This window comes from Saccopteryx leptura, chromosome 2 (assembly GCF_036850995.1).
Source record: "Saccopteryx leptura isolate mSacLep1 chromosome 2, mSacLep1_pri_phased_curated, whole genome shotgun sequence".
Taxonomy (NCBI): Eukaryota; Metazoa; Chordata; class Mammalia; order Chiroptera; family Emballonuridae; genus Saccopteryx; species Saccopteryx leptura.
Window position 1 is genome coordinate 347,430,534 of NC_089504.1, and position 25,617 is coordinate 347,456,150.

General features: G+C 52.2%; 2 protein-coding genes and 2 non-coding genes across 7 annotated transcripts in view; all 4 read left to right on the top strand.

Moving 5' to 3' along the window:
- Positions 1–3,943: 3,943 nt before the first annotated feature.
- On the top strand, positions 3,944–10,676 carry ARL5C (ADP ribosylation factor like GTPase 5C). Of its 4 annotated transcripts, XM_066366389.1 has the most exons (7): positions 4,027–4,052; positions 4,786–4,846; positions 5,192–5,443; positions 5,954–6,101; positions 7,485–7,568; positions 8,077–8,228; positions 9,925–10,676. In XM_066366389.1, exons 3-7 carry the CDS (start codon positions 5,382–5,384, stop codon positions 9,971–9,973), a joined length of 495 nt encoding a protein of 164 aa, XP_066222486.1. In that variant the 5' UTR covers positions 4,027–4,052; positions 4,786–4,846; positions 5,192–5,381; the 3' UTR covers positions 9,974–10,676. The 4 variants fall into 4 exon arrangements, 3 of the variants coding, with proteins under 3 accessions (XP_066222483.1, XP_066222486.1, XP_066222485.1); XR_010749123.1 differs by lacking the exon at positions 5,192–5,443 and having other exon boundaries at positions 3,944–4,052; positions 8,077–8,376; positions 9,925–9,960; XM_066366386.1 differs by lacking the exon at positions 5,192–5,443 and having other exon boundaries at positions 3,944–4,052.
- Positions 10,677–11,189: 513 nt separating this feature from the next.
- TRNAC-GCA (transfer RNA cysteine (anticodon GCA)) lies at positions 11,190–11,261 on the top strand. The gene has a single exon. It is a non-coding gene; the product is annotated as a tRNA-Cys (tRNA).
- Positions 11,262–11,971: 710 nt separating this feature from the next.
- Positions 11,972–12,043, top strand: TRNAC-GCA (transfer RNA cysteine (anticodon GCA)). The gene has a single exon. It is a non-coding gene; the product is annotated as a tRNA-Cys (tRNA).
- Positions 12,044–14,006: 1,963 nt separating this feature from the next.
- The window catches only part of PLXDC1 (plexin domain containing 1), a 69,801-nt gene continuing 58,190 nt past the window's right edge, over positions 14,007–25,617 (top strand). Inside the window, exons 1-2 of the mRNA XM_066366390.1 lie at positions 14,007–14,212; positions 22,237–22,421. Of these exons, the coding sequence (XP_066222487.1) occupies positions 14,137–14,212; positions 22,237–22,421 (261 nt within the window). The 5' untranslated portion in view covers positions 14,007–14,136. The remainder of the gene's footprint in view (positions 14,213–22,236; positions 22,422–25,617) is intronic.

Consider the following 25,617-nt stretch of genomic DNA (forward strand, 5'->3'; position numbering starts at 1 on the left):
CATACGTTCGCTGAGCACCTACTATGTGCCAACCACAAGTCTAAATGGGAGCCACAGGCAATCTGGGACAGCACAGTGAGCTCTGGTGCAGGAAGCACTGGGTCCTAGGGGAACCTGGAAGAGAGGTCACTCTCTGAACCTGAGACCAGGAGATGCTTCCTGGAGGAAGTAAGGTTTGAGCAGAGATTAGAAGTAGAGAAGTGCCCTGGCCGGTTGGCTCAGTGGTAGAGCATCGGCCTGGCATGCAGGAGTCCCAGGTTCGATTCCCGGCCAGGGCACACAGGAGAAGTGCCCATCTGCTTCTCCACCCCTCCCCCTCTCCTTCCTCTCTGTCTCTCTCTTCCCCTCCCTCAGCCAAGGCTCCATTGGAGCAAAGTTGGCCAGGGTGCTGAGGATGGCTCTGTGGCCTCTGCCACAGGCGCTAGAATGGCTCTGGTTGTAACAGAGCGATGCCCCAGATGGGCAGAGTATCGCCCCCTGGTGAGCGTGCTGGGTGGATCCCGGTCAGGCGCATGCGGGAGTCAGTCTGACTGCCTCCCCGTTTCCAACTTCAGAAAAAAAAAAAAGTAGAGAAGTAAGGGAAGTATTCAAGGCAGAGGGAACAGGTGACTTCACTAGCAAAGCATGCTCTGAAGGTGGTGGTCAGGGGTCAGCAGGAGCGGGTTGCAGTGGGCCTTGAGGCATGTTAGAGTTTGGGCTTGGTTCTGAAGCTGGTGTTCAGAGATTGAAGGATCGTAAGCAGCAGTGACAAGCTTGCCTTGGTCGCAGTTCGGAGCATAGATGGGAGGATCTAGGCCAGAAACCTGCAGTACTCTAGGTGAGAATGAGAAGGGCCTGCACTGGGTCTCAGCAGTGGAATGGGAAAGGAGGTACAGTAATGCCTCCAGAGACATCTAGCAGAATGGAGAGCTCTTGGAGAGCAATTGGAGTGGCCAGTGAGAGGGAGGTATCTGGGCTGGCGGCAGGTCACAGAGAGAAAGCAGGTTAGAGGCGGAAATGACGTCTAGCTTTGGACAAGGTGCGTTTACGGTGCTGTGGGAGGACACCCCAAAGGGGAAGAGTAGACAGCTGGGTGCATGGTCTCTCCATCTTGTGTGGAGCTTGGTATTTTGAATCAAGGGGAGGGGTTATCAACTCCAGTCCACAGAGAAATTCAGCAACTCGTCCACAGTTACATGGCCATGGAGCAAGAAGTTGGACTCAGATCTTTGGATTTCAAATTCTGTGGTGTCCATGACTCCCAAGTCTAGGGCTAATTTCCCTGCCCCAGCTTCTGTGAGGGGAGGGGGTTTGGGGCAGAGGAAGCAAGTGTGTGACTGTGTTCTGTCTCCACCCGTGCGCCTTTGGCCTGAAATTGCATTAGCTCAGAACTTACAGGCAGGAGAACGTCTTAGAAGGCTTAGATACTGAGACAAGAGGAGAGATGATCGTCTCTTGGTAACCACAAGCTCTCAACCGACACACAGTTAACACAGCGGTGATTGTCAACATGTGAGGATGTCAACAACCATGAAGTCAGATGGGACTAGGCCCAGCGAGGCTGGTTCTACTACCACAGCCACCTGCTCAGAGGCTCAGGAGCTGAGGCGCTAGGGACCCCCTACCTGACTAGCTGCTCTCTCTTTGCAGTAGGTTCTGCCCGAGTGATCCTCAGTCCTAGGTGTGGCTGTAGATTTTCACCAATTGAAAATAAAATGAGCTGAGCTGGGGCCACCACGGCCCAGAAGTGAGATGTTTCAGTCCAGTACCCTAGAGAAAAACCTTGTCTTAGTTCCAGTGATCACCCCCTCAGAGAAGTGTGCCATGGCTCCCTTCTAAAGCCTTCTCACCTACTTATTGCCTCTCAGGGTTTTGTTGTCTGTCTGTTTTTGTTTGGTGTGTGTATTTGTCTCCCCACCAGACGGTAAACTCCGTAAGACCCAGACTGGGTCTATTTTGTCTATTTGGCATCTTTCCTAACTCCTGATTCATAGTTGTCAAATGAATGAAAAATGAATGAAATGCCCCTAAGATCCAGGCTCTGGGCCTCACAGAAAAGGCAGCTCTTGTCTGTTTACTGAATATGCTCCAGCTAGCAGAATGTCACTTTCAATTCTGCAGCTGGTGGTGCTGGAGGAGGGGGCAGGGTGCACTAAGAGGTTCCCCCCCACACACCCAGGAAACAGATGGCAGAAATGCTTAACACATTGCTGCTTCCCTCAGCGCCCTCCTGTGCCCCCCCCCCAGGCCCCCACTGCACCTAGCTGCAGCCCCAGCTCCTTTCCTAGGGCTGGAATGGAACCAGCCAGATGGGCTCTGCTAGCCAATTCTTTCTAATTCTGCTACGAAGCTGGGTGAGATGAAAATTCTGTATTTAATGAGCTGTTTGCTCTCTTCTCCTTACAAACTTCCCAGCCTTCCTCAATTCTCCTCAACTTGTACTTATACCCCCCCCCCCCAAGGCTTTATCAAACACCATTTCTCAGGCTGTATCTTAACTCACTGTACTTCAATCCAATAACAACACATTCCTACTGTGTGCCAGGCACTGGACCAGGTGAGAAGTGGGGGAGTACATGGGTGAGCAAGACGCGAATCCCACCCTCCGGGATGCACAGGTGATGGGAAGGAACGGGCATGCCAATCTGCAATCTCAGTGTGAAGCCCCATTTGGCTGGAGGACCAGGCCAGGTCTTGGGAAGTAAGTGGCTTTTATGACAGGCAGCTAACGGGTCTCAGGAATCCTTTTTTCTGAGAAGGGGAAAGGCATTCAGAAGCAAAAGCACAGTTGGAAAGAGCTGTGCATATGTGAGTACGGACCAGTGGAGGCAGACATGGGAGAGAAGCTGCAAGGGCAGACGGGGGCTGTTCACTGAGGCTCTTGAATTTCAGGTGAGGAGACCCGATCCAGTGGCACGGCAACCCCTGAAGATTTATGAGCTGCGGAGTAACAGACTCAAGGTTAATAGGACTGTGAGGAGGATGCCCTGGTAAAGGGGAGACAGAGGCAGGGCGTCCAGTTAGAGGGTTGTTCCCTCAGTGGAGAGTGCACTAATGGCCAGTAGGAGAGCAGTGGAAGGGCCAATTCTCTTGTGTGATGACTGGTTTCTCCTAACTACTGCGGCTGAGGTTGGTTTGCTTTCCCCACTTCTCTTTTTGTTTTCTGGTTTTTTCCCAGTTTAAGCAAAGAAGGAAATTCACAAACAAACCATGGCTCCCCCTTTCTGTTCCTCCTCCAGCCTGGCTTTCTTGGTCCAGGTTCTCCTTTGCTGGGTCTTAGAATCTGGGATCCCTCTGTAGGATCTCTGGCTGAGAAATCTTTATTTTGCTCCATCACTGTCTTCAGATGCCTACCCTCTGGGATCAGGGAGCTGTGCCTGAGCAGCTGGTTTTGTCAGTAAAACATAGAAGGAGCACGGATTTATTCCTAGAAGTTGCCTATCACCAAGGGACCTGCAAAAGGAAGGAGACCCTGCCCTTCCCCAAGAGAACTCACTTTGAGAGGGCCTACAAGACCCACACAAATGAACAACCAGAGATCTATTGAGGGTCAGACAATCCTCCCAGCTCAGAGAGAGAGGATCAGTGAGCCCTGCCTCCCCCACATAGCTGGTAGGTGCGGAGGGTGGATGGCCAAGGGTTCTGCTCTAGTCTCATGTCCCAGACATGGCACTTGGAGAAGGGAGAGCTGGGATCTGTTTGTGGAACAGAGTGCTGAGTCTCCTGGATTTGCAGTGGGAAGCAGTCCACCCAGAGAGCTCTGGAGTTTTCTCAGGGCAAGGGAGTAGATGTGGAGTCCAGACCCCATTTTCCTTGTATCTCTAGGGCTCTGGACAGTTGTAACCACGATGTCCCTAAGCGCTGGTGAGGGGTCAGCGTCCAAGGGAATCCCCAGGCGGGGCAGGAGACTTAGAGGCTTCCGTGACCTCACAGACCCCGCCCGGCCTCCCCCGGGGGGCGGGGCTCCAGGTTAGACCCCGACCCCAAAAGCCAACGGGTCCTGTTCCTGCCTCACCCGGAACGCGCCATGGGACAACTGATCGCCAAGTTGATGAGCAACTTTGGGAAACAGGGTAAGGGGCGCACAGGGCACCCAACCCGGCTGCTTTGATCCGGCTCCTACCTGGGGCTTCCCGGATTGGGGTTGTCGAGGAGGATGCGTTGCAGAACCTCGGACTGGGAGGGTCCTGCGTGGCCGCTCCTTGCCGGCTACTCAGTCTCCCCTGCCCCTTCCCCTCCCGCTCCTCGCGGGTCGCCCCAGGGCGCGGGTCTGGCCGAGCCTCTTTCCTCCGGGCAAACGCCGCCGCCGGTTTCCTGCGACTGTGACTTCGCGCTCCGCTCTTTCCCCAGACCCTTTCTCTTGGCAAGCCCAGAGCTCCCCGGACCCTTCCGACACTCACTTTTCTGGAAATGTGGAGCGAGGGAGGTGGGGCTTAGCTCTCATTTTCACTGTCCCGGAGTGGCGCGGGTGTCCGGGCCCGGTGGCAAAGTTGCTTTGCTTTTTCTCTTTTTCTTTCTTTCTTTCTTTCTTTCTTTCTTTCTTTCTTTCTTTCTTTCTTTCTTTCTTTCTTTCTTTCTTTCTCTCTCTCTCTCTCTCTCTCTCTCTTTCTCTCTCTCTCTCTCTCTCTTTCTCTCTCTCTTTCTTTCTTCTTTTCTTTTCTTTTTTATGGGAATTGGTACCATGGGAAAGTCCCCCAGCCTGTTGGGACTACTTGCCTCCTTCCTGGGGCTTAGTGAGTCACACATCCCTCGGTCATCTCGTTTGGCCCTGGCCCTGACCCTGCCCTTCCCCCCGCATGCCTCCAGAGCACAAGGTTATCATCGTGGGACTGGACAATGCAGGAAAGTCCACCATTCTCTACCAGTTGTAAGTGACTCCCGGGAGTGAGGGGCGGGGGTTGTGCTTTCCCACCAGAATGACAAACATTTGGACCAATCACCGGAGCCCTTAAGTGATGTGGGGAACACTAGTAGGACCTTCCTGGTATAGTGGTCCCTCGCCCTGGCATTCAAATGCTGCTTGGTATGAGCAACCCTACTGCGCTCCGCCATCTGCCCAAGGCTCCTGCCAAACTCGGCTGCAGGCTTGACTCTGGTGGGCAAGCAGGTTCTGCCCACTTCCCTGCTCTTCGCTCCCCGCTATCGACAGGACATCCTTTTTAACTCCTGCATTCCACCTTTGCGTCTTTCTCCCCCCTCTGCAAACCCAAAGGGGAGGGCCCGCTCTGGGTCCGCTGGGCTCCCTAGCTCCTGGTCTGGCAGAGTCTGGCACGTGTGCTGAGTAATTAATTACCCATCGGAGTTTTCCCGGAATTCACTCCCTCGGTGACATCTCTCGCGTTCTGGAGCCTCCAGAGTATTTACTTAGGACAAATTTTCCCCTGAAAAAGGGACATATGTAAATGGTTCTTAAAAATTCGAAGAAAAGAAAAATCCAAACAAGACAAGAATGTACAGTGAAAAAGTAAGTTTCTCTGTCACCTCTCCCAGTTTTACTTTCCAGACCCTCCAGAGGAATTCCTTACATATAAAAAAAGGCTGTGTTTTCTATGTCACTATAAACAGAACAACTTTGATGGCCCTCACTAGCTCGTTTTTCTAATTCCTCGCGATTGGAAGTGTGGTCCACAGACTAGCAGCTTTGGCATCATCTGGAAGCTTGTTAGAAGAGCAAAACTCTGGGCCCAGCCTAGGCCCACTGGATCAGAATCTGCATTTTAACAAGACTCCCAGGTGATTCACGTGCAGACGAAAGTTGGAGAGACTTCCCTTTGAAGTCTCTCCTCTCTGAGGTCCAAGCCCAGGGCAGCACTGGTCTCATTCCTGTCTGCATTCTCCTGCACTGGGCAGAGGCTCGGTCAGCCAGAGCTGATTTGTTCTGAATTAGATTCAGCTTGACTTGGGTGCAGAGGGGTGAGGCCAGAGCGGGGAGCGGGCTGGGCTGAGCTCTTGGTACCCTCTCCTATCTCCCCAGCTTGATGAATGAGGTGGTCCACACGTGTCCCACCATCGGTAGCAATGTGGAGGAGATCGTTCTGCGAAAGACCCACTTCCTCATGTGGGACATAGGGGGGCAGGAGGCTCTGCGCTCCACCTGGAACACATACTACTCCAACACCGAGGTGAGTGGGCACGGGGGCTGGAGGGTCTGTGTGACGTGAGCCAGCTACTTAACCTTTGTGAGCCTTGCTTCCCCCTTGTGTGTGGTGGAGATCATAATAGCGACTTCCCTGAGTTGTGAAAATTAAATAATGAAACAATAGCTGGTGCATGTGTGCCAAGTACTTATACAACAGCACAGTGCCTGTTACAGTTTTTGACTATTTCCCAGCAGCTTAGTCTGCTTGCTGGCAGTATCTGTTTGATGGATTGGATGGGGTAGACCCTTTGTCTCTGGTGGCCTTATTTATTCACTCTGGAAGCAGTAGAATTCAATGATTTCATTCCTGGAATAAGACAGCCGAGTTCAAATTCCAGCACTGCCACTCACCAGTTGTGTGTCTGAGGGCAAGATATATCACCTTGCTGAACCTGTTTGCTCATTTGTAAATGGGGATAATATGTAAGAGTGACCCTTGAATAACATGGGTTTGAACTGCCCAGGACCACATATATGTGGATTTTTTCAATATATATGGTTGGCCCTCTGTATTCCTGGGATTTGCATCGGTGGATTCAACCAATCATGGATCAAAACCAGTATTTTCGATCCATGGTTGAGAGTCCGAGAATGCGGAGGGCCAACTGTATGCATTGTTCTATGCTATTTTTTATTAAGGGACTTGAGTATCCATGGATTTTGGTATCCGTGGGGGACCTGGACCAGTCCTCCGTGGGTACTGAGGACAAACTGAAGTTTTGGGACAAACTTTTGGAGCAAAAGTTACCTGTGGATTTACAATCGTGTGGGAGTTGGTGCTCCTATCCCTTGCATTGTTCAAGGGTCAACTGGAGTTTCAGTTCCAAAGGGCTGTGGTGAGGCCTAAATGAGTCAGCAATGCCCAGGGTTTAGCATAGCCTCTGGCATGAAACCTGAGGTTGTGCTGTGTACCCCCTATGTCTGGTTGGAAAGGGGAATTAAAATGAGACTAGGGTGAAAAAAATTTAAATAATAAATTTTTAAAACAAAAATGGAATGAGGTGACATCTTTTTCTTTTTAATTTTTTATTTATTCATTTTTTTTAGAGAGGAGAGGGAGAGAGAGAGACAGAGAGGAGAGACAGAGAAAGAGAAGGGGGGAGGAGCTGGAAGCATCAACTCCCATATGTGCCTTGACCAGGCAAGCCCAGGGTTTCAAACCGGCAACCTCAGCATTTCCAGGTCAACGCTTTATCCACTGCGCCACCACAGGTCAGACAAGGTGACATCTTGAGACTGGACAGTTTGTTTTCTGTCGGACTCACATCAGGGTAGTGCAGAGGCCAGTGGGGAGCTCATTTGGCAAGAGGCACCTTCACCAAAGAGAAAGACCACCCACCATTCATGGTCCCCCTCTGTTGGCCAGTTCATCATCCTTGTGATTGACAGCACGGACCGGGATCGACTGCCGACCACTCGGGAGGAGCTGTACAAGATGCTGGCCCATGAGGTAAGCCCCCTGCGGTTAGGGGAGGGCCCAGTGTACTGCCTGTGTGACCACAGCTTACTCACTTACCCTCTCTGAGCTTCATTCCTGATGACCCAGTCTCTGGAGCCTCTAGCTCAGCAGCTTGGTCAGGGCTAGTTTATCTCAGGTGAAGGGCACAGAAGCCAAAGGTGCTGGTTCAGGTCCTAACACCACTTCCCACTCACTGTGGGATCCCAGACAAGTCCCTTTGCCTCTCTGATCCTGTTTTCCCAACTATAAACTGGGGGGCATCATTGGATTCCTGACATGGAACAGTCGTAAGGATTATACAAGCTGGTTTGGAGGCATTCTACGAGCTGTCGGGGTCATTTACTGGGGTTGCTATGTTGGGACAGGGCCTCCATCCCCACCCCACTTGGGCATGGGCCTCTCTAGCCAGGACAGCTGGGGAGCCAGGGGCACTCATGGGGCACTAGGAAGGGAGGTTGGGTGCTGGCAGGCTGCTGGAGCTGGGCTCCTCTGTCCACAGGCTCTGCGAGATGCTTCCGTCCTGATCTTTGCCAACAAGCAGGACCTGAAGGACTCCATGACCACTGTGGAGATCTCCCAGTTCCTCACCCTGAATGCCATCAAAGACCATTCGTGGCACATACAGGCCTGCTGTGCCCTCACCGGGGAAGGGTTAGTGGCTGCCTCACCTGGACCTCCGGGGCCGCCAAACCAGTGAATGACCGTCAGAACATTCTCCTGCCTCTCCTGTCAGAACCTGGTTCCCCGTTGGTGAAGTCAGTTGAGTACCTTCCCACAGTTGAGATGCTGTGGGTAGGCGGTGAGCAAGACAATCAATCCCTGCTCTTAAGGGGCTTCTAGTGGGGAGAGAGGTGACAGTCCACCTATACACACACATTTTAGGTACTGATAAGTGCTGTGAAGAAACTGAAATTGGATCACAGTGACAGAGGGGTGGGATGGGTCTGGTTTAGCTCTGGCGGTCAGGGACAGCCTCTACCAGGAGATGTCTTTGAGCTGAGACCTGAATGAAGAGAAGATAGCCACGGGAAGACTCAAGGTCTGACTCTTTCGGAACTTGAGTTTCCTGATCTGTAAAGAGGAGGGTGATTATTCCTAACTCCCTTCCAGAGGTTTTGGATAGAGTAAATGATACCATTCATTCAATATTTATTAAGCACGTATTTGTGCCAGGCACTGTTCTAGGCACCGGAGAAACAGCAGTGAATAAAACAGAGAAAACTACCTGCCCTCATGGAACTTACTTTCCAGTGGGGGATAGATACAGCAAGTTAAAAAGTGCTAAGTGCACCCTGCTGGTGGTGCAATGGATACAGTGTTGTCCTGGAGCGCAGGGGTTGCTGGCTCCACTGGAGGGTGGACCCCCAGCTCCCCTCAGGGCACATAGGAGAAGCAATCAGTTGGGTGCACAAGGGCGAGTTGATGCTTTTCTCTCTCTCAAAAAAAGTGCTAAGTGCTCAGGTAGGAAAGGAGATTGGAAGTACATGGGGGGAATGTTGCAGTTTTAGATAAGCTATCCAGGGAGGGGCTGCTGAGCAAACACCTGAAGGATGTGAAGGAGCTCGGTCACGGTCATATGCAAGAGCCTTGTACGCGTTCCCTTTCCTCTTCCTTCTCCAGCGCAATCCCAGCAGGCTGAGGGCCTAGATGGCTGGTTGAAGAAGGGGAGGCTTTAGGCAGGTCAGCCCAAGGAACCACACATTTCTGGTGACATCTTGCTATCCCCTCTCCCCCAACCCACAGTCAGTTCAATTCAACCCGCATTTCCTATGCACCCTCCTGTGCCATGCCCTGTACCAGGCAACACAGACATGTCCAAGACTCCCCTGCCCCTTGCCCCTTGCTCTGCCATTGCTAACAGTCTAATGGGAGAACTATGGGGTCTCTTTCCAGGCCTTTGAAGTCACCCTAGCAGTGCCTCTTGTGATGGAGTGGGTGCAAGGGGACATTAGAGATTTGCTCAAAGACATTGCTAAGATAGGTCTCCAGACCCCTTCCTTCGAGAAGCACCCCCCTGACTCCCAGACATCCAGAAGTCTCTGTGCACATCCTTCCTAATCTTTATTACAGTATGTAGTTGTGGAAGTATTTGATCATTTGTTTAATGTTAATTAACATATCCATCTTCTCTGCTGGACTTAAGCCTCAGAGGGAACGTCTGTTTTTTTTCACCAGTAACCGCAGTGCCTAGCACAGCGGCTGACCCATAGTATGTACTCAGTCTGTTTATATTTGTTGACTGAAAGATTGGATATAACTTCAGTTGCCCCCACCATTGGCATTGTGCAGGGGCTGGGGCTTGAAAGTCATCATCTTCATGGGATATGCTGTTCCTCCCTTCCTGCAGGCTACTTGCTGGGCTCCAGTGGATGCAATCTCGGGCCACTGCCAACTGATGTCCCAGTCTGAGGCCAAGTGGAAACTTTGGGGTTTTGCATGGACTACGTGGGTGGAAAACCCAAGTGACTATTTATTACTTTTCTATGATTCTCCGGTGGGGACAGGGACAGCTGTGGCCAGTAAGATCACCTCTGCCCACCCAACTGCCCACAGAGGAGTTAGACTGTGTACCGTGAACTGCTGCACACAGGCAGCAGGAAAAGCTGCACCTCACTCCACAGAAGCAGGTGTCCTCCATGGACCCAGGGAAGCTGCTGGCTGGATTAGGAAGTGGAGCCACCTTCTCTCAGCGCTCCACCTCTCTGTAGCAAAAGTGGGGGAAGAGTAAGAGGCTCCTTTATTTCCTAGCACCCCACTCCCAACGCCCTCACTGCCACCCCAGCTTTCTGGCCCATGTTTGGCCAGAGGATATTCTAGAAAGGTGAAGAGGGTGGACTCGGCAAGGAGGGCATACCCAAAAGCTGGGAGGGGAAAGGGGATGGAGGGAATGGGACAGGACATCCCAGACAGGGACAGTTCTTGGCCTGCAGGGAGTTCCATTTCTCCCTCGCCGTCCCACTCCCTCGGAGATGCTGGCTCTGACCACAGCTTCTGAACTTTTGAACCATGCCCTTCGCTGCCAGTGTCCTTCCAATATAAAGCCCACTCATGCCCAATGTCCCAGGTTCCTACAGCATCTGCTTATCTTGTCTCTGTGTGTGTGTGTGTGTGTGTGTGTGTGTGTGTGTGTATATATATATATATATATATATATATATATATATATATATTCTTACATTGTGCTCAGGTTTTTATAAAGATGTAATACATATCATTGAAGTACTCACCTGTTATTTCTGCCTGCTCAGTAGGGGCCCTTAGGGGTTGGAAAAGCTCAGGAGTCCTCTCCAGGTTGAACTGGAGACAATGGAAACCCAGGCTGCCCTGCATACAGGAAGCGGTGCTATTACTCCAGAAGGCCTGGGAAGGTCTCGGGGTTGGTGGGTCTCTCTTGTTCCCAAGTCAGGCAGAGGGTATCTTGGCAGGAGTCTGAACAGAGATATAGTGAGGTGTGATTGTGGAGGAAGAAGTCAGGAATTCTAGCTGTCCCTACTCAAATTTTTTGTTTGTTTCCATCAAATTATTCTGGAACAATTCTCAGATAAAAAGACAAATTGATACCATTTCCTTATTCCCCAGAAGTGTAACCTAATGAGGTAGGCTGCTCAAGGAGGGGGTATAGCTCAGTGGTAGAGCATTTGACTGCAGATCAAGAGGTCCCCGGTTCAAATCCGGGTGCCCCCTCTCCTAGCCCCTACTTTTGAAGCCTTCTTAATTCTTTAAGTCCCCTCACCCGTGACGGAAAATACAGCCTCGAACCCTCTGCCAACCTCTTTTGCACTTAGGAGAGAAGACGGTTCCCTGCCGACCCGCACGCTCAGCTCGTGCGTGTCTAAGAGTGGAATGAGTTGCGAGGGAGGCCGAGGGCCCTGCGGTAGACCCGTGTGGACTGCCCTACGGCCCGCGCGCACGGCCCTCCCCCCAAGGCAGGGAGGAGGCGGGGTCCGCCGGGTCCGCCTGGCCAGGGACCCGGCCGCAGCTCTCAGGGAGGGAGGCCGTTTCTAAGGACGGAGCTTGGGCTGGGGAAGGCAATCCCTGAGGAGCCCGCGTGACAGTGGCGGAAGGAGAGAGGGGCGCTGAGCTGCTGTAAGGGGGGCTCTTGCAGGGCAGAGGGGACCCCGGTCCAGAGGGAATTCTCCGAAGTGAGGGCTCTCGAAAGATCTCGAGGGACTTACCGCCCGATACACACCCCCATATTGCATTTTCCTTACACTATCAGTAGAAACCCTTAGCTCAGTGCTTCAGAATACAAACCCTGCATTCAGTGTGTAATCGTTTGAAATTTTTATCCTTTACCTCTGTTGTAAACCTTGGATTCTACTCGCGAGCTCCCCGCCACGCCTGCGTAGAAACAGCGTTAACTAGGCTTTTCGTTGGCTAAGCTGCCAGCAGAGGGGGGTATAGCTCAGTGGTAGAGCATTTGACTGCAGATCAAGAGGTCCCCGGTTCAAATCCGGGTGCCCCCTTCCTTGTCCTTTTAAGACACCCACCTTCGGTATCTCGAGTAATAATTTTCTTTAAGCGTTTTCTTTTTCGTTCCACAATTTGTTGTTGATATTTCCTTCGTTATCTCTCTTTTGGGCGGACAAGAAGCGGTGAGAGAATGTAAGTAACGAGAATTCTACAGCAGTGGCTCTTAAATATGTTCCCAGAGACCAGCACCGCCTCCTGGCAATGTGTTAGTAATGCAGGTTCTCCGCCTCATCCCAGAGCTACTGAATTAGAACCTTGGCGGCGGTGCTCAGAAATCTGTTTTTAAATAAGTCCCCAGGTGACTCGGATGTACGCTCAAGTTCTAAAGGCTTACATATATTAAAACTTACACGTCATTTGCTTCTAATTATTTCCAAGTTGCTAAGCCCTTACAGAGGATCTTATAAAACAGACTGCGAGGCATTCCTAACTGGGGAATGTACAAAGATATCCAGGCTGGAGCTGCAATCCCATCTGGGACCTCTCACCTTGACCTCCCAGAAGGTAGGGCAAAGGAGATGTGGACTAGCTGGGTCACAGTCGGAGTAGGTGGACAGCATCTGGGCAAGTCAGGGAAAGTGAGACAAACCGCAAAACACGCGTGTTGCAGGTCGTCATCTTACCACTAGAGGGCAGCAAGAAGCCGCAGCTGGAAGCGGCAGCCTATTGGATTCCATTTGAATCTACAAAATCGGGATTTAAATTAGACAAGAATTTACAGACAGGCCTTGCCTTGTTCCATCGTAAGGGAATAGCTTAGGGCTAGAGGAGATCGTTTTCTGGGACCCTGGGTCCTGAAGAAGGAGGAACTGGAATTCTAAGAATAGAGAATCTTTAGCTCTTTTCCCCACACTGTTCTTTCTCCTGTCCCCACGCGGGTCCCTCCTCCTGGGGAATCCCCTCAAAGGCACTCAATGTCCATACCCTTTCCGAGATTTTACAGTTCCTAGACCCCAAACCCGTAGAAGCTAGGGCTCACTGTCCCACCTTCCAGCGCTCCAGCTCCTTGCTGTGGCACGAAGTAGGTCAGGGGCGGGAAGAGGCACCTCTGAGTCCTGACCTGATTCCGTGCCGTGCCGTCGATTAAATCTCCTAAATTGTGGGTATTTTTATTCTGTCCTGGAAAAAAAAAAATCTATTCCCAGAGCCTGTTATACGGTAGTGGCTGGGGTGGGGGTGGTGAACTGCCTTCTTGCTCTGGGGCTGGCTTTGAAGATTGTGTCGGGCCCTGGGCAGGCCTGGGGTCCCCAGAGAAAGGTGGTCTGGGTTACCTTCTAAGGGTGGCGAAAGGTTCGATCTATTTCAAAGAAAGGGCAAGCCAGACCCCTCCACCCCTAAGTTTTCAGTGCTGGGGGTCAACATGGTGCTGGAAATGGGGGGTTGCATGCTAAATGGAGAGGGGCCCTGGAGGGTGGAATTCAGGCAGCTGGGGGTCTTTGCTGCAAAGGGAGATTCCCAGGGTGGGGTGGACATCCACTAAACTCCAAGGAACAGCCCAGAAAGTCGGGAAAGCTGGTGGAGCTGGGGACTGGGGTGGGATGGCAGGAGCCTAGGGCCCGAGGAAAGGTCGCCTGTGCTTTCCTGGGGTCTGGTCCCCCAAATCTTCTTTCTGCTGCCTTCCCCAGAGGAGTGGAGGAAGGGAAGGGAGTCGGGAACTAAAATGCGATGTTGCGGGGGCAGCTGATGCTCGTCGGGGGTTCTCTCAGTCCCAGGGTCTCCCGCCCTGTCCCCCTACTCCGTCCCCCCCCCCGACCCCTCGCCCCCGTCTGGGGGCGGCCGCGGGAGCTCTCGGGGAGCGCCGGGGGAGGCGAGCAGGGCCGGGGAGGACTGGGGACAGCTCGGGAGGCGCCGCGCCCCCCGCCGCGCCCCGCCCCCTCCCGCTCCCCGCTCCCCGCTCCGCGCTCCGCGCTCCGCGCTCCGGGCTCCGGCCGCCGCCGCTCTGCTCGCTCCCCGGCTCGCGCGCTCGCCGCTCCTGCCGCCTCGTCGGGCCCCGCGCTCCGCGCCGCCTCGCCACCCGCCCCGCCGGCCGCTAGCCTCGGGGACCGAACCGCCGACCCCGGGCCGGGGGCGGGTCCTGGCGCCCACCATGCGGAGAGAGCTCTGGCTCGTGGTGCTGGTGCTCAGGGAGGCTGCCCGGGCGCTGAGCCCCCAGCCCGGAGCAGGTAGGACTGGCCGGAGTTGGCCGGCTGGGCCGGGGGCGGGGAGGGGGCAGCTGGGCAGGCGTGGGCACGGGCAGGGACCTGCAGGCTGGTGATGTCGGGGCTGGGTGAGCGAGTGGACTGAGGGCATTGTCCGCCGGGGGCCAGGAGCCCTGTGGGCTGTGGCAGGTGGACAGGGACCCCACTTTCCTAAACACATAGGGTGTGTGAGTAGGGGTGGAGGCGTCATAAATTGTTCTCCCGGAAGGACGCGGGAGGTAGCCCTGTAGAAGGGGCTCCGTAAGGCAGAAGGCAGTGGGCTGTGGTCCCAGAGAGGACAGTGGGAGAGTGATAGGGACCGCTGACCACACGAGGCAAGGCGGAATTCTTATTAGATGGGGTGTCTGCCAAGCTTTGCCTTCTCTTTCTCTTCCCTGCCCCCATCCCCAGGCTAACCCAGGCTGGGTCTGCATCGGATTTGGGGGCTGGGTGGGAGCAAATCGGCCCAGGGGGATGGTGGAGACCCAGCATCTCCCCAGAGGAAGGGCAGCGGTGGCCTGAACTGAAGCATTCTTCTTCCTGTCTGGTACCTGGAGAGTGATCCTGGGCCCAGTAGGAAGCAACTTGCTGCTCCCCCATCCCGCAGTCTCCAGGGTCCTCCTGTCACTCTTGCTTTGCTCTGCTCTGTGGCCTTTGACCTTTAGCTACTCTGGTTCTAGTTTGGGGGTAGATGGGGGCTTCCATTGTGCACACTCTTTTTCCCCTACACTAGTTTTCTGCAACCATATCTCCCACCTGGAAGTCCTTTCTGAGATCTACCTTGAATCTCTCATATTATAAAAGAATCATTTTTCGACAGGTAATTTTACATTCTCCTCATACACCCAGGTCTCTCTGAGTTTGGGGAGGTGGGCAATTTGCAGTCAGGCCTCTTGACAGACTGAATTGGGATGATAGAGCTCTATGCCTCACTGGCATAGGTATTCCTCAGATGGGACAGCTGTGTGTAGGGGGATGTTGTAGTTGGGCTGCTAGTTCTCAGGGGTATGCTAGCATCAAGCACAGCATCAGTGACCACATTCTTGACTCTAATGGTCCCTGAATGTAACTGAGACAGGCGTGGGTCCCTGTTGAGAAGAAGGGTAGGGACAGGTGACGGTAGAGCTGTGGGCAGAGAGCAGTGGAAGCTGATGTGGCAATAGGCTGCTGATGCAGAACCACCAGTTTGCAGGGAGACCACACAGAGAGTGGCCGGAGACGGCTTCTATTCCCAGCTTCTCACTTGCTGTGTGACCTTGAGCAAGTTATTTTCCCTCTCTGGGCCTGTTGCCTCATTATACATGAGGCTGGGAGCAAACTCTTTGTTTGACTCTTGGTGGTGGGCTTATGAGAGATCTTTTTTCTTTTTTTATGATTGTCTTTTCTGATTTGTTATGGGGGATTGATAATTCAAAGATATATGTAAAAAGGAAGAAGTTGGACAGGCCAATTCTTTTTTGTCTTCTTTTAAAATTTTTTTTAGATTTTATTTATTCATTTTTAGAGAGAAAGGACAGAGGGAGAGAGAGAGAGAGAGAGAGAGAGAGAGAGAGAGAAGGAGAGAGAGAAAGGGGGGGAGGAGCAGGAGGCATCAACTTCCATATGTGCTTTGACCAGGCAAGCCCAGGGTTTCGAACCGGCAACCTCAGCATTCCAGAGCGATGCTTTGTCCACTGTGCCACCCCGGGGCAGGCCCAGGCCAATTCTTTAGGTCCTTTGCAGCCGCAATCTGGTGGGATCTTCTGAACTCAGGATATGACTGGGTTGATGAGGGAGGGCTCTGAACCTCTACAGAATTGGAAGAACCATGGCGTTGGGAGTCGGTGGCCGAACCCAGGCCTGGCTGAAGGCTGCCTCTTCAGAGTTGGACTGAGATAGTAGACACCTGGGGAGCCAGGAAGAGCAGGGCAAGTAGAGACTTGAATTACATCTCTAAGTCGAGGATGCTCTGTCTTCCTGGCTTTGACAGAGAGGCAGCCTGAAAAAACGGTCTTTCTCTGCAGCAAGAGAGCCTGGCCACACCTAAGGAAGCTTTAGGAAGCCAGAGAGGGAAGCTGTTGGCTCTCAGTTTAGTGCATTTTTCACAAGGCCGGGCTAGATAGAACAGAGGGGCTGCGTGGAGGCAGGGGGATGTCTTTGGGCGAGAACAGTGATGGGGTGGGACATTCTAGGGGAGGGCCACTAAGGAGGAACTGCTCAGCTCTGATAGGTGGTGGAGCTCTTGCAACTAGTGAAAGGGCAGCTGGGACTAGATCTGAACCATAATAAGAAGATGCCTTCAGACTGAAAGACGAAGCCGGCAACTTCATAGAGTATAAGAGAATTTATGTTAATTTACTTACGGGAAGCTTAGGCCTGAGTGGACAGACGTTTTGCGCAAACTATTCCCTGCTAACAGACCCCTGTCGCAGTGCTTCTTAAATAGTATAATGTGGCTACTAATGACCGACAGGACAAAGGGACAAAGAATGCAGAGTTCCAGGGGCCATATCTCCCGGTGGTCTTATGATAGACAATTGTTTATAATCCATATTATCACCAGTTTGATATTTATCTCAGATGTCATGCCATTCTGGCTGTTACTAAAAGAAGTATTTATGCTACCTTTTAAGGAACAGAGAGAATCATGCACTAGAAAGTTTGAAATATTTGCTCAGGACAGTGAAGTTGGTCAAAGGTCACAGCAGGAAACTTAAATCTGGGACACAGAGATGGAGCTGTTGTGTTCCCGTCTACATCTGTACGTCTCCTGTCCCTTTTGATGGATTGGCTTGCTTGGTAGAGCCTTGAAGTTTCATCCATCATTAGAACGGGAGCAGGAGAAAGAAGATGAGCAACCTAAAGACATAGTCAGGGGGAGGGAGAGACCAGCAGAGGCTGGCAGACAGACAGATGGACAGACAGGAAGGTGGCCTTGGGGTGCCTGTGGGAGCAGGGGACATTGAAGGTATGGCCCAGGTAGAACCAGAGGTGTCTAAAAACAGACATAGAAGGGAGAGGCAGTAGGAGGCGGCTCCCTGGCCTGGGAGTCGGGAGCGCAGGCCCAGCACCAACCCCTGGTGACCCTGGGAACTCCCTCTTCTCTCTGAGCCGTGGTTTCCCCTTCTATAAAATGGGATTTGGACTGGATGATCTGGGGTCCCCATAGCCAGCATTTCTGCTTCCATCCTCCCCTTTGCCACTAGTGACTTCCGAACAAACCAAGGCTAAAATCCAAACTTCTCAATGTGGCCATGAGACAGCCTCTGTCACACCTGTCTTGCTGTCCCCATTCTATCCCTCAACACCCTCAGGCTTCCTCCTTCTGACCTTCAGGTAACTAGCTAACTTGTCATCCAGGTGTCAGTCAACTGGAGGGCTCCCTCCTCAGAGAGCCCCACCCTGATGGATCTGTCCAGAGTAGCAACAATCTCTAACCCTTCGGTCTGCCTTCTTTTCCTCACAGCACAAGTCACCATCTCACAGAGTCTTATTTGCTGTATTATTAATTTTGAATATGTCTTATCCAACCAGAATCTTCATAGGCATCAGGATGTGTCTGCCTGATCACGGTTGTCACCCCAGCAGCCAACATGGTCTCTTCCTCGGACCTACTTGGTGGTCCTTTCCTGCCAATTCCTTGTGTTTTTTCCCTCTCCCCAGGTGAGGGTCCTCAGTGGGACCTACCTACCAGCAAGAGCAGAGAGGATACAGTGGGGGGCTTTGTCACTAAGAGGCAGGATTTCAGTTGGAGCCTTTCCCAAGCCCTTTGAAAAGTCAGTCCTCACGTGGAACCCAGGAAAGGCTGGGTCCTGCTGGGTGCTTTGTGTACATTATTTTGTTCAAGACTCAACACGGCCCTCCGGGTGTAGGTTTTAACATCCCCGTTTTACAGATGGGTGACCCGAAGCTGAGAGAGATTTTGCAATTTGTCCAGTGTCAGTAAGTAGTAAGTTCAGGCTGCGGTCTCGAGCTTGTCTGATTCCAAACCTGTGCTCTTGTATTGCTGTGGCATTACAGCGAGGGTCTCCAGAAGACAAGGGAAGGGTCTTCTCAGCCCTGTGGATCTCAGGTACTCAGGGCATTTAGAGATTCTTCCTCCTCTACTTCCCTTTCTCCCTTTCTTCCTCCTTCTTCTCTCTCTCCCTCCTTCCTTCTTCTCCTCCCTTTCTCCTTTCCTTCCTCTTTCTCTCCCTCCCTTCTTCTTCCCTTCAGTCTGTCACCCGTGTGAGCTTACTGAGCCTTTGCTCTGGGTCAGGCACCTGGAGCCTAATATCTTGGGATCAAGCCTGGGTGGCACATGTAGCATTTAGAGCGAGGGAGAGAGATGTCAGGGATGCTCTGGGAAGAAGTGACATCTCGTGAGACTTGGAGATGAGCAAGAGCTCATGGGGAGAAGGGTTTATTTACGGAGCAGAGTGATCCTGGTTGAGAAACAGCACGTGTGAAGCCTTGTGGCCAGAGAGAGCAGGGCCGGGTCCTGGAGAGGGCGTTAGGGAGGCAGGAGGCTGGAGGGGAGAGCAGAAACCCAGTCATAAGGGGCCCCGAATGCTGGGTAGAGATGCCGAGTCTTTAGCTGGAGGGCTGTGGCCAGTGGGACGCATGAGGAGGCTGGAATCAAGTTTGTCCTGTGCTCTGGCGGGCGTGTGGGAAGCTTAGCTGAAGGGCATTAAAGGTGAAGGCTGAAGTGGCTACTGGACTGAGTGGTGGTCATGGGCTGGGAAGGCAAGCTTGGGTGGTGGGTGAGAGGAGGGCAGCTTGGGCCAGGCACTGCGGTGGCAGAACCTGGTGTCCTGACATCAGCCCGTGGCTCCTTGCTCTGGCACAGGGCAGTGGCATGTGAAGGGGGTTGGGGCACTACCACTAGGTTGTCCCTGGCGACACAGGGGACACAGTCTCCCAGGGCAGCTCCCAGGCTCAGGTCCAGTGGTTCTCAGAGCACGGCATCCAGGAACCCAGGCCGCATTCCAGTCCTGCCCCGGGGCTGCCCCTGCCCCTTAGGAAACAGCCTGGGGTTGCTGGGCACATCTTGCTGCACTTTCTGTGGTCTGAGCAGACCCTGGAGCCAGCCTGCCTGAGTGCAAATTCTGCCACGGACTAGTTGGGTGACCATGGGACATTTCTTAACATCTTTGTGCCTTGGTTTCCAAATTTATAAAATAGGTCTAAAACTAGAACCTCTCTCATAGGGTTATTGGGGGGATTAAATGAGTCCATATGTTTAAAACACTTGAAATAGTGCCGACACTGAATAAGCATTTCTCTAAAACTTAGCTCTTATTTAAATTACTGTTACTACTGTGGCATCCCACTAGACCGTGTGCTACTCGGGGTCATGAGTGAATGAGTGGATGAACACTGTGTTCTGGGAGCTTCCTGCCCTCACTCACATGCGAGGGCTCTCCAGTACAAGGCAGAAGGTAGAGCAAGGAGCAGCAGAGGTTTGGATAGGTGTGCAACACATGTGTGAGCACACAGGGAGGATGCCAGGGCCGTTAGGCAAGTGTCTGTGTGTGCAGGGGTGCACGTGTGTGTTTGCACAGGCACGTGAGCCCTTGCACCCACACACGTGAGCAACCAGCTGTGCTGGCTCCCGCCACAGGCTGAGTGATGTCCTGTCCTAGCCAGCTGGGCAGGGGAGGGTGGCAGGGAGATGGAGTGTGGTTTGGGAGGGCAAGATTCAGGGCTAGGCTAGGACTGGGCAGACTCCTCTGTCCTTTGCTTTTACCCTTCTCAAGGACTCTGCTTCTGGCCCTGGCTCTGGGCCCTCTATTTATAAAGCCTTCTCATTTCTGTTTCTCATCTGAGGCTCATAGCAGCCTATGCCATAGATGTGATTATTGTACCCATTTTAGTGATGAAAAAACTGAGGCTTAGAGAAGTAAACTGAGGGATCCAAGGTCGAACAGCTTCTGGGTACAACCCCACCTCCGGCCAGACACCCCTCCCTGCCCTCTCCCCAGACCTTGGCCCCCATCAACCCAGCACACTCAGTTGTAGGACTCAGTTGCACACCCTGTCCTGGCCGCCGAGCTCCTCCGCCTGCTCTGCGCATGCTCCTTTCCTGTCCTGGCTCCTGCCCAGGCCCGAGGGCTGCTTGCAGGAGGACCTGGGGAGGCGGGCAGCCCAGCCCAGCACAAACAGTCCTATTTCCAGAGGCAGCTGTGGGCCTCACCCGAGAAGTGTAAGGCAGCCTGGCTTGGGGTATGGACCAAAAGCAGGCTGTCTTCCCAGCACTGGGCTCAGGTCCATCTCAGCTAGTGGGCATCGAGGGGAAGGGGTCTGGAGACCGCTCCTCTCCCATCTTCTCCAGAGCATCTGGTTGCGATTAGGGGCAGAGAAATGAGAGGGGTCCGGCAAGGGTCCAGCAGGCGCCAGCAGCCAAGAATGACTTAATTGGATAAAATGTCTAATGACAAACCAGAGCCTGACAGCAAAGAGTCCTGGCCCCAGCCCCAGGCCTGGTCCTGGCCAAACCTTGTCTCAACCTCTGTGCTTGTTGGCTCTCCAGTAATTACCTCCAGTATTGTGTGCTTAATTATGCAGTGATTGAGCACCTACTGTTTGCTAGGCACTGAGGATACACATTTGCAGAAGGTGGGATAGTCCTGGGGGCAACAGGGTGACATAGTTACAACCCCATTGGATGCCCTAGGAAAGAGGACTACATCCAGGAGCTCTGGGGAGTGGGTGGGGACAGGCAGAGGTCACGAAGGGTCACGAGTGGGTGGGCCTGAAATTGATGAAGATCACAGGGACTATCAGATCCAACTGTCTGGTGATCTGTGTCCCATATACACATCCCTAGTAGGTGTGGCTATTGGAGTGACAATAAGATATTGAATACATCTTTGAGGGCACACATCTTTCTGAAATGGACAAGCTTGGTTTATGTGTCATATAGAATAAATTTAATGATAGAACAGAAGAGAACATCTAGTCTAGGAATAGCTGCTAAATGGCCTGTGTGCCACCACCTTCTAATCCTGTGCCATGGCAGACATTGCTAATCAATCATAGCAATCTTCTCTGCTAAACAGAAATGGAGCCTCAGAAGTCTGCTTAATTAGAGTGCTCCTGACTGTCACTAACTGGTTGGAGATGGGTTTTGAGCTGAAAGTTATTTGCCGTACTTGGCGGTGTCTACACTCCTTATTTTATGAGGAAAGTGACTTGCCCAAGGTGCCGGAAGGCGGTGATAGGATTAAACAGTGGCCCCTACTGTGGAGACTTCTTTCACTGTCACATCCTGGGAGGAAGTGGCATCTAGTGTGTAGAGGCCAGGGATGCTGGTAGACATGTTACAATGCTCGGGAACTGTGCCCAACAAAGAATTATCCAGTCCAAAATGTCAATAGTCCCAAGGTTGAGAAGCCCTGAACTAAAAGAATTCTGTTCTCTGGCTTCTAGTCCCTAGAGTCCGTCGGGAAGGTGAGATTATGTACCATTTCTGGCAGAGAAATAAGGAACTGGTTTGGGAGGTTCCAGAGGAGTGGTTCTCACCCTTGTCTGCAGGGTTGGGTCCAGGGTTTCTTAATAACTCCCCTGGGAATCGTTTAAGAATCCTAATACTCAGGCTACACCGTGGACTACACTACATCAGAGTCCCTGGGGTGGGACCCAGACATTGGGAGTTCTTAAAGCTCCCTGGATGATTCCGGTGTGCAGCTGAGGTGAAGAATAATCACCTCTTTGGAGGCACATCTACCTGGGTTTGAAACTTACCTCCATTCCTAACCTGCCATGCGACCTTTAACCTCTGTGAGCCACTGCTTCCTGTCTGTGAAGTGGAGAGTGTCCTATCTACTGTGGAGGGATGGGGTGAGGACTAAAAGTGTCATATGTGTGAGGTGGCGTGGAGCTGGGTACATGTCTCTCAGTTCACGACGGTATTGCATTCCCTGGTAGTCAGTGTCCCCAAAGGCAATGATGACGTGGGGTCGGAGTCTTTGCAGAGTAAGTGGGCTGGTTCCCCTCTCGGATCTTCACACTGGACTCCCAGGACTCAGCTTTCTGTCCCCTTCTCTCAGGTCAAGATGCAGGCCGAGGCTCTGGATGGGCTGCCAAGGGGACCGTGCAGGGCTGGAATCGGAGAGCCCGAGAAAGCCCTGGGCAGAGGTCGGAGCCGGAGCCGGACAGGACCCAGCTGAGCCAGGACCTGGGTGGGGGCACCCTGGCCATTGACACACTGCCGGATAACAGGACCAGGGTGGTGGTGAGTGCTGAAAGGACATGGAGGGAGAGGGGAGTGGTGGGAGGCCTGCCACGGGCCCATGTACACGTGTCAGACATGCAAATCACATACCCTTTGTTCCTGGCCCTGGAAGTCAGTGTGGAAACAGGGGTCTAGAAGAGATGGAAGCAGAGCCCCACCTGGGTCATTAAATCTTGGCATCTCAAGAGCATCATAAGTTACCTACCTCTCTGTTAACCAGAAAGGTAAAGGATTTGCTTAAGGATGCTCAGCATGTCTACAGGGTTCCTGACACTGGATTCGTCCACTGCTTAGGGACTCCACTGAAAGCTGAATGAAGGTGGCATTCTTAGTCACATCCAGCTGCCAGCTCTGGCCCTTCCCCCACCTCATTTATTTTTTATTTTTTAAATTGAATTTATTAGGGTGACCCTAGCTAACATAGTTATATGGAGTTCAGGTGCCCAGTTCTACAGCACGTCTCTGTATACCGCACTGTGTGCTCAGCCCCCCAAGTCAAGTCTTCATCCGTCACCATTTATCCTCCACACCCGCTGCCACCTCCTCCCCTCCGAGCCCCACCTCATTTCTGTGCCATCTGTAGACTGTGTCCCCAAAGGGTTCACGGCTGCTCAGACTCATGGCAGGGGACTCTGAGTGGAGGAGGCAATGAGGGTGAAGCCCCGGGAGAGACCATCCTGTGTCCGGGGCGGTTCTGGGGGTGTTGCAGGGGGCCAAGGGGGCCGAGGCCGGGAGGAAGTGCCGTCCTCGTCCTCGTCCTCGCAGGGTCTGGGCTGGCTCTCCGGCTGGAGGCCTCTGCATGTGTGCGGGTGAATCTATAATAGTGTGTGTGTGTGTGTGTGTGTGTGTCCGTCGGCAGGAGTGTGTCTGCAGCGTGTCTGAGGGCTTTGATGATTATGTACACCTTCCTGTGTGTCCGTTACCATGAGCTGTTTGCGTCTGTCACGAGGGGGTGTGTGTCCGTGTGTGTCCACATGAGTGTGTATGTGCCTATGGCCGAGAGTGAAGGGGGTGGATTCTCAGGATGGTCAAACACTATGAAACAGGAAAATAACCCTCAAAACTATGAAACAAGAAGGAACAAGAGGAAGTGCTTCTTAGTATTTATTTATGTTTTCATAACTTTCTTTTTATATCAAAGAAGTGCTTACAGATAGTCAAAAAGGTCAAATAATGCTAGAATTGGAAAACAAAGCACATACCCCCCGCCCCTTGCTCCGAGGCGCAGCCTCAGGTATTCCTGCTGGCCCTACCTCCATATTTCTAAGTGATGTGCTTATTCTGCTGCCTCTTGATTAATCTGTTTAGACATTATCTGTTGACTGCCTGTGGTGTAGATGGAGATTTGCCTTTTACATACTCCCCAGAGCATCATTTTACTCTCTCAATATTTTTGTGAATTCCGTATGCTCTGCTTTATGTCATTATAATCATGTAAATATTGTTTGCCACTAATCCAAGCAGGAGAATAGCATTGCTTACTTTCTTATATGATTTTTTTTACCTGGATCCTTGTCCCCCTCCACCTGCTTCGTTTTCTTACTACAGCTACGTGTTCTTATACATCCATTGACCTTGTTAAAAAAGAGACCACAGGCCCAAAATGGAGTCACTTGTGCTAAACCCACAGCACAAAACCAACACTTACTACCCAATTTAATTACAGTTTCAACCTCTCCCAGGAGTGGAATCTTAAACCAGTCAGCCTGGAATTACCTGGTGGGTTCTAGTAAGGTCATCTGCTTGATAGGCCCTGTCATCCCCTGAAAGATGGTGACCTGGACACAAACAATCCACTCTTTGCTATAAACTTCCTTTTATCTGCTAAATGAGATGCTGCCTGATTCATGAAAAGCTCAATAAAGGCAATAAGAGCTTTAAAATGTGCTCAGCTGAAGTTTGCTGTTTAACAACAGCCTCAAATACAATTTTGGGGGTAGTCAAACCAGTCAGTTCTCCTCTGTCCCCTGCAGCCCTGAAACCTCTCTCTCTCTCTCTCTCTCTCTCTCTCTCTCTCTTTTTGTATTTTTCTGAAGTTGGAAATGGGGAGGCAGTCAGACAGACTCCCGCATGCACCCGACCAGGATCCACCCGGCATGCCCACCAGGGGGCGATGCTCTGCCCATCTGGGGCGTTGCTCTGTTGCAACAAGAGCCATTTTAGCGCCTGAGGCAGAGGCCACGGAGCCATCCCCAGAGCCTGCGCCATCTTTGCTCCAAAGGAGCCTTGGCTGCAGGAGGGGAAGAGAGAGACAGAGAGGAAGGAGGGGGGAGGGGTGGAGAAGCAGATGGGTGCTTTTCCTGTGTGCCCTGGCTGGGAATCGAACCCGGGACCCCTGCACACCAGGCCGACGCTCTACCACTGAGCCAACCGGCCAGGGCCCGAAACCTCTCTTTTATAGTCCCGCTCCAACCTGGATTGGCTGTTCTCCCTGCCTGCCCCGCAGCCATCCTGGGACCTCTTCTTCATTGTGGAACCCCTAGTCTCTCTCCTGTGTTGAGCATCCTGTTCTCCTGACCCCAAGTCTTCTCTTTCCTGCTTCTCCCCTTTGTTTGTTTAGTTTCCTAAGAAAGTTTACATGGGAGCAAAAAATTCTTTTGAAAGCTTGCATGTCTGAAAATGCCTTTATTCTATCCCACATCTGATTGATGGTTTGGCCGAATATAGAATTCTAGATTAAAAATAATTTTCCTTCAGACATTTTGCAGGCACCTCACCATTGTCTTCTAGCTTCCAATGTCACTGTTGAGAGGTTTGATATCATTATTATGCCCCATTTTTGTATATACCTGTTTCTCCCCCACTCCCACCTTCAGAAACCATGGGTGTTCCCTGTAACCTCTGAGAGTGAGGCTGTTTGATGGGCTGTTTCTTTTTCTTTTTTAATTAAGTGAGAGGCAGGGAGGCAGACAGACAGACTCCTGCATGTGCTCTGACTGGGATCCACCCAGCAAGCCCCCCTACAGGGAGTTGCTCTACCCATCTGGAGCCGCTGCTCCATTGCTTGGCAACCAAGCTATTATAGCACCTGAGGGGAGGCCATGGAGCCATGCTCAGCACCCGGGGCCAACTTGCTCTAACCTTTAGAGCAGGGGTCAGGAACCTATGGTTCATGAGCCAGACGTGGCTCTTTTGATGGTTGCATCTGGCTCACAGATAAATCTTTAATAAAAAAATAATAACGTTAAAAATATAG

Coding starts and splice junctions, on each gene's coding strand:
- ARL5C (XM_066366386.1), top strand. CDS start 4,007: ATGGGACAACTGATCGCCAAGTTGATGAGCAACTTTGGGAAACAGG. Junction 7,569..8,076: donor ACAAGATGCTGGCCCATGAG/GTAAGCCCCCTG, acceptor CTCTGTCCACAG/GCTCTGCGAGATGCTTCCGT. Junction 8,229..9,924: donor TGTGCCCTCACCGGGGAAGG/GTTAGTGGCTGC, acceptor CCCTTCCTGCAG/GCTACTTGCTGGGCTCCAGT.